The sequence below is a fragment of the Sarcophilus harrisii genome, chromosome 4, assembly GCF_902635505.1.
Source record: "Sarcophilus harrisii chromosome 4, mSarHar1.11, whole genome shotgun sequence".
Taxonomy (NCBI): domain Eukaryota; kingdom Metazoa; phylum Chordata; class Mammalia; order Dasyuromorphia; family Dasyuridae; genus Sarcophilus; species Sarcophilus harrisii.
Genome location: NC_045429.1, coordinates 320,861,007 through 320,873,802, shown reverse-complemented (window position 1 = coordinate 320,873,802; position 12,796 = coordinate 320,861,007). Strand labels below are relative to the sequence as shown.

Here is a 12,796-nt window from a genome sequence, read left to right as displayed (position 1 = left end):
AGAATTCCACTCAGTATTTCTTTGGTTTTAGGGAATAGATCCAGAAAAAAGAAAGAGGTAAAACAATTCAGAATAGAGATCTGATTTTCCTGTGGGGCAAATTTAATTTCATTATTTACTTTTCATAATAATTTTCTAGACCTGGCTTCTGCATAGGCTACATGAGATTCCTCATTTTTTCTTATAACTGCTTTGGTACTTCTCATTTGTGGCAACTAATGTGTAGCTGTGCATTGTTTTTTTTTTGGGGGGGGTGTCATATAACACTTGTAGTACTGCACTTTAAAATCTGATTAAGGTGTCCTTATTGTACTACCACAAATTATAAAGTCATTAGAAATTCTTTTGTGGAACCCAGCTTCATTATTCACAATATATAGTTCTACTTGATAGTAATATTTGAAACAAAGTTGATGATTTTTCATTATTGTATATGATTAACTTTTATATATTTAAATATTTATTTGATCCTGTTAATATAATGTGTTTGGTTGTTTTTTTTAAAGTCCACTACAAGTGTTTTAGTTTTTTTAATTGAGATTTTTTTGCTAGTTAGGACAAAGAAATGAGGTTTTATCAAGGATCGAGGAACACTCAGATAAGGAACATGTTGACGTTTATAGAATACTTAAAATAAATTGGACCTGATTAGTTGGTCATAATACGGTAAGCTTCAGGGATTTCCTTTTTTATGAATTTGCAAGAGAAGGAAATTAAATGAAAAAAAAAGAAAAATTCAGAAAATAAATCTGTGAATTTAATTGTTACATTAATTGTTTAATCATGGAGTTGCACACGAACAAAAGTAATAAAATGTTATTTTTTTCTTGTGGAATGGGAAAGGCCAATTTCAGAAGTATGTTTAATATAATTGTTAACTTAGTCTTAAATGTTATATCCATTTCCCAGGATAATGGGATAATGATGTTAAAGATATTAGTGAGTAAGTAAACTTATTTTTTATTAAAGTTTGTTTAGATTCTAAGTGTTAGATGTCAGATTGCATCTATTTAGTTATTTAAGATATTCTTTTTAGTTAATTGAGAGTGGAATTTTTTCCTCCATCTTCAGGAGGACACACCCTTTTGAATCTTTAGCCAAGGAAAATTGGCTTATGATAGATAAATGTGGTATCATGTTTACGGTGAATGTTCTAATAACCTTCACTAAACTTATCATTCTGAGCACCACACCCAAGACATTTCTCTAAATTTTATAAATGGCATGTAAATTTTTCTTTGGCACATCAACAGAAATGCTAATTAGATTTGGTATCTTTTTTTTTTTATCAATCAAGCCATGTTTTACATAGTAACAATTGCTGGCCTAATTTGTGGCTTTCAGGGTCTGATAAAACCAGGTAATTCAGACTAGGTAATCAGCACCAAAATCGGTGTCAGAAAACTGTAAGAACAATTTCATGTTATTCAAAGTGCTTTGCAAACCTTAAAGCACCATATTAATGTTAGCGATTATTGTTGTCTTGAATCTTCATATATCTTTAAATATGGATATCATTGTAGCATGACATTTTTTAAATATAGGTCCTTTATTAGATTTAGAATAGAGCAAGGATGCTGGATTGGGAACTCAGACTCTCAAGGTCTAAGCCTACCTAGTTCTGTTGGTAACTATTATCATTTTTGATAAGTCACCCTATTAATCTGAAGTCTGTCATTTCTAAAATGAGGTCAGATTAATTCCAGCTGAAAACTTTGATGAATCGATTAGAGTAGGTTAGCTTGGCATATGTAATGTAGCCTTGAATTAGAGATTGCCCTTCCAACCCAGTGTTGGAAATTATTCTTAAGGTCATTGTAACAAATTGGCAGGTGTGGGGAGAGTTAGATAACCTCTTTGCTGTTTACTATGTGCAGAAATCATTTGGCTGATTTCTCCCAAATAATGCCTGTTTCTTGGGGCTGTAGGACCTTAGCCTGGCATCGTGTTAAAAATAAATAAATAAATAAAAAAGCTTTGAATTGAGCAAATGTTCCCAGATTAGCTTTTTTTGGTAGTGACTAATTTAATTCCACTTCATCAAGTTCTTTCCTTCACAAGCCACATCTTTGTCATGTTCCTATTTTTGTAAAAATTTCTTTATTATATGCAACAAAAGTCTTTAGAACCTTTTTTTTTTTTTTTTTTTTTTTTAAAGCCTACTCAGGCCTTCCTGATAACTTCTTCCATTTGTAAAATTTAGGGCCCAACCTTAACCCTATGTTAATATTCCCAGTTGGCAGGACTAGACAATTGCAACTGTGTCAGTCAGAATAATGTTCAAATTGTTAACTTGTAGGAGAACAAAAGAATAATAATCATCTGTGCCCCTCCTAAGAGCTCTCAGGGGTGCTTGTTATCTGATCTAGGTGTCACTATAAATATCTGTCCCTATTCTACAATTGTGGCAATGCTAAGTGCTATTTTTTTCTTTGTTATGAGTATAGTGACTAAGAATGAGAATTACAGTATAAAAGTAAGCTGGCATTTTCCCTAATCTCAAAAAAGCTAAGTTTTTATGGTATATTAACCTAGCTGAGATTCACTTTTTCCTTAGAGGTGATATTCTAAAGTCCTTTCTAAACTTGTGGCAAAAGAACTATGTCACTTGTTCAACCTCTAATTATAGTACCTATTTTATATCTTCTTTCTCTGGGAAAAAAAGTTTCTTTCTATTTAGACATTCCTGTGTGAGGATCTGATGCTTGGCCTTCTCCCACATTTATTCCTCCAGATGCCTGGAACCTCCAATTTTGAAAGAGAATCCATTTTGAATGTCAGTGGCAGGCAGCACCACTTACCCAGTACTCCAGGTTTGAAACCTTACCTTTCTTATACTTTTCTCATCTTTAATGGCCAAAGCATCACTAAGTCTTATCTTCTAATTTGATATCTTTTACTTTCTTCCCTCTGCTGCCATTTCTCTATAAGTCCTATTGTAGTAATCTAATAAGTCTTCCCTTTTTAACTTTCACCCCAGTGCTGATAATTAATATTATGTCTCTACAATTGTTACTCTTTTAAGCATCTTACAGTAGCCTCCTAGTGTCTCTTAAGTTCATATTTATCTTCAGTAACACATTTTTTTAGCTTTAAAATTTACAAAATGTTTTCTTCACAACTACTTTGGGATAGTAAGTATTATTTAGAAAGATCACCAATGTTGCCCTCATCCTGCTCTTTTTGTCCCCATGTGTTTGCTTTTGCTTTTTTTCCCCATTTCTAGTGTGTTCTTGCCCTTAATTTCCTGCCCAATTCAAACAATACTCTTCCATAAAACCTTCCTTAATTTACTTTATACCTCTCATAAGAGACACATATGAATTTTTTGATATTACATGCGATGTAGTTCCCTTCTATAATGGAAACGCTAAGGGGCAGGAATCTTATCTTTTGTCTTTTCAAACCTTTGTCTTACTCAATACCTAGCACTCTGTGCTATAAATAGTAAGCACTTAAGTAGTCCTCAGGCTTGAATTTGGATTTTAGTTCTTCAGGTAGTTGAGCATGATTCATTCTTGCCAAGAAATACATTGTTTTCTTTAGGGATGCTGGTCCCTAGCTGGTTTTCTCAAGATGGGAGATAAGCTCTACATTGTAGTGGATGAGGGTGGAAAGAACATGGTAGTCAGAGTCAAAGGATCTGGATTTGAATTCATCCCTGCTATTTATTAGCTTTCCAGTGTTAGTGTAAGTCGCTTAATCTTTCTAGGCCCCTGCTTATTAGCTCCAGAGTGAGAAGTTTGCAATAAATTGTCTCTCAGGTCCCTTTCACTTCTTTTTTTTTTTTTTTTTAATAGCTTTTTATTTTTCTAAATACATGCAAAGATAGTTCTTAACATTCATCCTTGCAAAATCTTGTATTTCAATTTTTTCTCCCTACCTACCCTTATCCCCTCCGGTAGACAGCAGCAATCCAATATAAATTGAATATGTTCAATCCTTCTAAACATATTTCCATATTCATCATGCTACACAAGATCTCTTTGATTTCTAAACCAAATGATCCTTTAAGATAAGAACTCTAGGCTCTGTGGGTATCCCTTTTTTTTTTTAAGGAGGCATACTTAGGCAATTCTTTCTATAGACAAAGACAGTTTTGAGGTTTGGTCATAATTTCTTAGGGCTATCTTATAACACAGGTGGGATGGCTGTTCTGGCTATGGGTGAGAAATGCACCAGGAAAACAATCTCTTTGAAGTACTTTTTCTTTTAAATTTATTTAGGGTAAGTTCCTTATTCTTTCCTCTTTCTTTACCTTCTGGTCTTTGAAGATAGGTTTATCCCCTTCCTGCTGGGGAATGGGAGTAGAGCAAGAAAAGCATTCTAAATCTGAAACTTATTCTCTGATTTGAGCAGCATCCAGCCAACCTTAGGTTCCCATGAAGTTTTTCAGTGGGGGAGAATGGAGGAAAGGTTGGTTTTGGAGAACTGACTCAACTTGGGAATTGCTGTCTGTGCTCTCATAGGAAGCTTTCCATGTCTTAAATTTTAGGTGGGAAGTGGGATAGAGAAGGGAGGAAGACTTGATCAAGGCTCCTGGTTATATATACACCTAGCCAGTTAAGAAGAAGCAAGTCTGGAATGAAGTAGCTTTAGCAGATGACTACTCTTGCCATCTTATTATTAGTTGGGGCCCAGAGCTAAGGCAAAAAGGGGAAGAAGGAGGGGAATGGGAGATTCAATGTAGAAGGCCAAGTAGAAGGTTTGAAGACTCAATATAGTCTGGGGTATTGTTAGATTGGGGCTATTATTAATGAGGACCACTCTTGATTCTCACTTATTATCTTTTATTCTTTTCCTTTCAGGGCAGAATCTTACATATCTTCTACAAGCAGTTTGACCAAATCAGATCTCAGAAAGGGAGGAGAATCTGAGCCTAGGTAGACTGCTGCAGCAGGGAGGTCTCCATTACCTCCTGCCCCAAGCTGCTGAGCATTTAGCAGATCTCAGCATGGAAGCCATCGCCAAATACGACTTCAAAGCCACTGCAGATGACGAGTTGAGCTTCAAAAGGGGTGACATCCTCAAGGTAAGAGTTGATGCTCAGTGCCAGTCCCTCTTCTAACCCACCAACCTTTCTTACTCAGAGATCCAAAGAAGCATTGCTTATTTTTCTATTTTCACACTATCTTTACTCTGTTATTTAATCTGAGTAATTGAGATAACTGCTGAATGAAATGTTTATTATCGTTTTGAAGTTTGTGTGTTTTTTTTTTTAACTGCCTTGATTGCTTCAGTCAATTGACAAGCATTTATTCTAATTATTTTCTAGGTTGGTTTATATGGATTTGACATTAGCACTATCTATAATTAAAGCAATGTGATTGAATAAATTGATTGAATTGGTCAGAGTGGAAGTATTTTCCAAGGGTCTCTTGGAAAGAGATTTTAGTGGCCAAGATTTTAAGACTATCAAACTGATTTGTACAAAAGTATCAAGTTAACATCATCTTATGTCATAGTCATAAACTTTGCTTTTCCATGGTCCTGACATTGGGAAAAGCAAGGAGAGTCTTTCCACTTGAGAAGGTATTTGTTCCAGATTTTATGGAGATTAGAATATATACAAAATGGGCTGCATATTTTTATCCCTTTAAGACAATAGTCATCTTGAGGGGTAAATAAGGTAGTTAACTTGCTCTTGTAGAAGTCAGATTTTTATTTTTTTAAAAGAAACTTGGGAAGCAATTACCCCATAATGTACTGTAATTGCAGAAAAGAAACTTGCTGACAGTTTAAAAATAAGCTTCTACACGTTTGCAACTCATTTTGAGCCCCGCTATTTACACTACGATTTTCTTTCCACCTGGCACATGTTAATTATATTGTTTACACAATTGACTATAGCAGCTTTGCCCTTTTAGATATATAATTTACTTTTACAGCTGTGGGTGTATGGAGCAGTGTGTCACCTTTAAATGGAGAGATTTTAAAGTTTTGTGTTTGGTCATTTGATTTTTTTTTTTTTTTTTTAAGTTGCTATATGTAATTTTTACTTCTGCTAATCTGAATTGCAGTCTTGTGGCTTGGGTATTACTAGGAACTTTCCTCTATCTACTGTGACTGAAAGAAACTTGTGAAATTTTCTAAAGAGGAAGAAAATGATGATGCAGAAACATAGCCTGTTGTAAAAGTGCTTGTGACTTTTTCAAACCTGTGTGATTATGGTTAGAATGATCTATTTTCCCCAATGTTCTCTTCTTTCTAGATGTAAGGTTGAGTTTTGTGGTTCTTCACAGAAGTTGGTTTTTTTTTTTTTTTTTTTTTTTTTTTTAAGTTTAAGTTCAAATTCCCCAGGAGCTTATCCTTTAAAAAAACAACAAAAGATTTTTTTAAGCTCTTATGAAATTGAGCTCCTTGAATATATGCTTAAAGATGTATAATTTAAATGATCTGCAACATATAGGACTAGTAATAGAATTTAGAGTAACAGATGTATACTTTTAGAATAATAATTTTTTAAAGGTACTGAACAGGTTGATTTTAAATATTTAAAAACTGATTACTGATTTCAGCTGAAATCAACATATTCTAGATTTGACAAAAGTCTCTTTTGGACTTTGGTTTTATGTATGCAGACTGGTAGATTTCTCCATGAAAATCTATTTTCAAGACTTGTACATGATGGTCTGACATTCTGTATCTGTCTAGATTCTGCTTTTTGTTGCATGTTCAGCACTGTGGATCAAAGAACTTGAGCTCTGCTTATGCAGAAATTTTCTGAAAATTTACACATGGTGACCACAACCATGAGTCAGAAGCATTTTGTTAACTTAGATGATCTCTGTATCCTGAAGCAATTGTATAATTCTACTTTGACATTCTTAAAAGAATAATTGAGAAAAACAATGCTTTTTGACATTTCCCCGAGAGCACATGTATTTAGTGTTTTCAAAGAGCTAAATCAATTTTTCAAGAAAATGGCTTTGGCATTAAAAAAAAAAAAAAGTTGATTAGAGTGTTAACTTTTTCCTTTCTCAAAGTACAAAAGTAAAAGATTGATTTATTGTTTGTCATTTTGGTAGATAATTTGAATATGAAGTCATAATACCATTACTGCATATTCTCTGGTCTCAATTGAATAGCAGTTTGTTAGTAATCTTGTGGCTTAACTCCAAAAATGAATGAAGATGGTTGCCTTCTACTCATAACTGAAACAGCTGGATGAAGAAGAAAATTGCTCTCTCTTTTTGGGGGAGCAATTAATAAAAAGCATATAGTTTTCCTTTTAATTTTTAAAAAAGTAACTGGATCCATTTTAGTAATTTGACTGACTTTTATTCTTTTTGTAATGTTAGCTTTCTAAAGATGTTTGGGACCCAAACAAAACAGCTGGAATTGTATATATAAATATTGAAATCGGCATCTGAATGCTCAATGCTAGTAAATGTTGAGTGATTCTATTTGATGAAATGTAGATCTTGGAGTTATTAGTTGCTGACTGGAACTGAGAACTCCTATCTTCTATTTCTCACCAGTTACTTCAAAGAATAATTTTGATTGTTTTTTCCTGTGCAATATAATATCTTTATGTTCTCTCTGTATGGTGGATAATATTGCTCCATAAATATCTTCAGAAGAGACAATATGATTTTGTAGAATTAATCCTGGCTTAGAGCTGTAAGATATGTGTTATATATTCTTAGTTTTTTTTTGTTTTTTTTTTTTTTTACCAGACTAATTGTATGATCTTAGTCAAGTCATTTCACCTCTCTGGGCTTCACTGTTCTCATCTACCTGAGGAGATTAAATTATTTTTGAATCTGTGAGGAGAATGTGCCAACTCTTTGCTTTCCCAAAAGCCTAGTATATACTGGTCCCACTTGGGATATATAAAAATGAAGAAAATTCTCTTATTCAGTCTAGTTATGAACCCAGGCTTGGAAGATCCCAAGAAAGCTGGAGAAATTTACATTTCTTTCCCCAGTTGTCCATAAGGTGGGCTCTGGATAGTCCCAGGACTCTTATACTAAATTAGACCCTGAAGCAGACCTAAATGTAGAATAACCTAGATGATGTTTCTCTTTTTGGGGCTGAGGAATGACACAGAATTGGGCTAAATTTCTTGGACCCGCTCTAGATTTGAATTCTTCCATCCTGAAAACTGTTCTTTATAAAGTTGTTGGCATTTTCCTATTTGTTAAATTCAGTAGTCTTCTCTGCCTTTTCGTTTGACCTTTCAATAGCATTTAATAAGCATTTAATCATTCTTTCCTTGATTTCTTCTCCTTTTAGTCTCTGGGTTCCCTTGCTCTTTGATCACTCCTTTTTTTTTTTTCATTGTTTCATCTTCCTTCTTAACTCTTACGTGTATGTATTCATCAAGATCTGGTCCTCTGCCTTTCCCTCTCAGCAAGCTAATGGCTAATGCCTAGTTCTATGGCTTCAGATGTCGCCAAATTCTATATTTCTCTACTATGCTTTAGTCCTATTACTTAGATTGTGTGTGTGTGTGTGTGTGTGTCTGTGTGTGTGTGTGTACTTATTCTTGAATCTGATACTGAGACAACTGTGGTTTTTCTTTTAATTGATATCTTTTGGTTTTGTATCATCTTCATTTCCTTTCCTCTTAGAGAACTATTTCTTATTATCAGAGAAGAAAAATCTGCCCAGCAAAACTAATACTTTAATCAAGTCCCAGTGCAAATTGTGTCTCCTTCACAGTGAAGGGAAGACCATAAACTCTTTAGAGCTATACTTAGTTGTTATAATTACATAGTATTCAGTTTCTCATCTTATGGTTATTGTTGTTCTTTTCATTTGCATTTTTGTAGTTTTTGCAAACCGTTTTCTGTTACCTATAAAGTATTTTAGGATTTTTAAGTTCAAAGCCAGAAGAGACCCCTAAGGCTATCCAACTTACTCTTTTTATTTTATAGATAAAGAAACTAAGAACTAAAGAAGTGAAATAACTTGCCCAGAGATGTATATAGAACCTATTGGAAGCAGGATGTGAATCTTAAGTTTTCTCACTTCAAAATTCAAGATTTACTACCTTTCTAGCTTTATTTTACTCTACTTCTTTTCATGTTCCAAAGAAATTGGACTATTTAGTCTTTCTGTCTTCTGATATCACAAGTTTGCTTACATCCTCTGTGTGCCCTTTGCTCTGTTATATGCTCTCACTTCGGTATATAAACCTTTCTACCATCCATCCAGAAGGGATTCTTGCATCCTTAAACCCTTCTGCTATTTTTGTTTCACTGCTATTAAATAGTCACATTCTAACACGAAGGTAGGGGATATCAACCCAGAAAAAAAATTTTTTGCTTATCTTTGTATTTGAAATGCCTTGTGTATAGAAGGTAGCAAGTGGCCTATGTTCATTGGACTCAAATTTTGAGCTGAATTGTGGGAACCAGAGTACCAGTCATCTACTATATACTCTCAGCATCACTTTTTATCTAATCCCTATAAAGCTGATAGAAATAAAATTTAGGAGTTCCTGTATTCACTAAGGTTCCTTCCTTCAAAAGTATAAATGGTTTCAATCAATGACACATTTATTAAGCATTTCCTGTATGTCAGATAATGTGCCTTAGTACTCTGAATGTGAAAGATATAAAAAATATAAGGCTTTTCCCCTAACTTTACAGTGCTTAGGATCTCATTGGATATGGGAGACACAAAGCTAACATGAAACTAGGAATAATATATCATGAAATGCTGAAATGTTTGGTAAAAATTTATTAGAGGAGTTACATAAATTTGAAGTCTCTGAGATGGAAATGTCTGTAAAGACTTTGTGGAGGAGGTAGGACTTGAGGTGAGTTTTTGTGAAAATTACTTTAGGGGTGGCTATGGGACAGTCTTGGCAAAAATGTGAGCTTACTTAGAATGTGAAGAGACAGACCTGATTGGATTTGAGGGTTTATGTTAGGGAGTAGTGGGAGATAAAGTTGAATTAGAAGATGAGGTCATAGACACCTTAAAAAATCAGAAAGGCAGAAGCGATTAGTTTAGATATATAGGACTAAGAGAGTAATTAGAGGATTTTTGAGCTTAGAGTGAGGAATGTGATTAATTCAACAGTTAATGGTATGTCCAATGGTATATCTATGTTAGGTGCTAGAGAAAATGCAAAAAAATTTTAATATGTGCAGTTCTCTGGACAGTTTCATATTTGTCATATACAAGAAAAATCAGATCAAAAGGGGGAAAAATCCATGAGAAAGAAAAAATAAACAAAAAGTGAAAATATTGTGCTTCAATTTCCATAGTTGTCTCTGGATGCAGATGACATCTATTCCAAGGCAATATGGAATTGCCTTGAATCACCACTATTTTGTGAAGAGCCAAGTCTAACACAATGGATCATCTTGCTATTATTGTGTACAGTGTTCTCTTGGTTCTGCTCACTTCACTCAGCATCAGCTTGTGTAAATCTTTCCAGGTCTCTCTGAAATCATCCTGCCAATCATTTCTTATAGAACAATAATATTCCATAACATTCATATGCCATAATTTATTCAGCCATTTCCTACCTGATGGGCATCCACTCAATTTTCAGTTCCTGGCCATTACAAAAAGAGCTGCTTTAAACATTTTTGCACATGTGGGTCCTTTTCTCTCTTTTATGATCTCTTTGCGATATGGACCAATAATAGTGAAACTGCTGGATCAAAAATTTCACAGTTTTATAGTCCTTTGGGCATAGTTCCAAATTATTCTCCAGAATAGTTGGATCATTTTACAACCCCATCAGCAATGTTTTAGTATTCTGGTTTTCCCACAACCCTTCCAACATTAATCATTATCTTTTCCTGTCATCTTAGCCACTCTAAGAGGTATGAAGTCTAACTCAGAGTTGTCTTAATTTGCATTTCTCTAATCAATAATAATTTAGAGCATTTTTTCATATGGTTATATATATATATATATTTACTTTCTTCATTTGAAAATTGTTCATGAGGCAGCTTGGTGGTGAAGTGGATAGAACACCAACCCCTAAGTCCAGAGGACCTGAGTTCAAATATGATCTCGGACACTTAACACTTCCTAGCTGTGTGACCCTGGGCAAATCCCTTAACCCCAGTTGTCTCAGCAAAAAAAAAAAAGAAAAGAAAAGAAAAGAAAATTGTTCATATCCTTTGAACATTTATTAATTGGAGAATGACTTGTATCCTTAAAAATTTGAGTCAGTTCGGCTATATAAAAATGTAGGTAAAAGAGACATCTTTTAAGAAAAAATTGATGGGACTTTTGATTATGTTTTCTTAATACCATGCAGTGGTATTGGTACCAATTATTCATTTGCTCATTTTCATTACATGTCCAAATGAGTATTTTCCTGAAAAATAGAAGCTCCTTTTTGACATATACCTAATAATGTAGGTCTGATGATTACTTATAAAAAAATGGAGAAGCAAAAATCTGATCTTAAGATTTTGGCTGGTCAGAATTTTTCATACTCCTGTTTCTTGAAATTCAATAAAAAGACTTCTAATTTCAGGTAGTTCCAAGCATGAATTACAAACTGAAATGGAAGGCATTTAATATGAATGTGCTACTTAAGGTTGCAGATATTTTGTTCCTATATATGTACTTTGTAGAAGGATTTCTTTGTTCATAAAAGATGAGTTCTTGGTTTTCTTCTTTGTTCATTAAATGCCAGAGTTAAAAGGCTACGTTGAATCCTTATGTATGGAAGAAAGTTCCTTGTTTGGGTTCTCTGATTTCAAATTACTTGTTTTCCTTGTACTGTGCTCATTTTTTTTTCCTGTCAGCTGAATAAATTGTTTCCAAATAGCAGGTGCTGAGAATGTACTTTCAGTTCCTACACAGCTGGGGGGGTGGGGAGAGAGGGTGGGTAATAGGGCAGCTGGCTAAAGATCTCATATAAAGACTATAAGGAAATGATTCTATATTGGGGTGGCACTGGTGCTGCTATGTTGTCCCTGAGGCAATTAATGTTGACTGTTTCCCAAATAAAAGCACATTACTTTCTCTTCTTTATTCATCATAGATTCTACCTTCCTACTTCCCTCCCTCCCCCCCTTAAACCTACTAGTGGAAATTGAAGCTAGAAAGGTTACTCTCATTTGTTCTTTGCCACCTCTAACGATCATACTACTTAAGGGTTCCTGAAAGTCTAGAAGTAGGATATAGTTTGTTGGTATAAGCTCTTCACTTCGATCCCAGATCCCATGAACAGTGTTGGAATTCCTGTCTTTTATTTCTTGTTTTCTTCTCTACTGAAATCTCTTTTCCTTTCTCCCAGACTTAGAAGAGAGTTCAATTGATAACCTAATCATTTTAATAGTTGTCATGTGGAAATGGAATTAAGACTTTCTGCTTAGCTTCAGAAAACAGAACGGGAAGCAGTTAGGTGTTTGTTTAGAAAAGAATTTTGAATTGACTGCAGAAAAAAAAGCATCTTAACAATTAAAATTGTACAAAAGTGAAATGGACTGTCATGAGGCATTTAGTTAAATCTTTCCTTCTACCCTGCTTGGAGATCTTCAAGCAAATAACCTCTGTTGAGAATATTAGAGAGAGAGAAGCATTGTGCTAGTGAGACCAGATGGCCTCTGAAATCTTTGTAGCTCTTAGTATGTGAAACAGATTCCCTTACGTGTTCTTGCCATAACACTTGTGTTCAGTTAGCCTGTGCTAAATAACTTTACAGTTGTTTATTTCTTTCTTCTCATCAATTACATTGTAAGATCCTGGCAAAACCCAGATTCTTATAGTTGTGTGCTATGTTCGCTGGTATTCAAGAATACCTTATGTCTGAAAAGATCATGTGTATATTTTAAGGGAGGAACATCATGTGATTAAAAGACTTGGGATC

The 12,796-nt window shown here is 34.2% G+C and overlaps 1 protein-coding gene across 2 annotated transcripts in view; it reads left to right on the top strand.

The window, feature by feature from the left end:
* Positions 1-12,796, top strand: part of GRB2 (growth factor receptor bound protein 2) — a 92,885-nt gene that overhangs the window by 2,818 nt on the left and 77,271 nt on the right. Inside the window, exons 2-3 of one of the 2 annotated variants that reach the window (XM_031965788.1) lie at positions 2,735-2,813; positions 4,809-5,032. In XM_031965788.1, the coding sequence (XP_031821648.1) occupies positions 4,955-5,032 (78 nt within the window). In that variant the 5' untranslated portion in view covers positions 2,735-2,813; positions 4,809-4,954. The remainder of the gene's footprint in view (positions 1-2,734; positions 2,814-4,808; positions 5,033-12,796) is intronic. The other variant, XM_031965787.1, reaches the window with a different exon arrangement.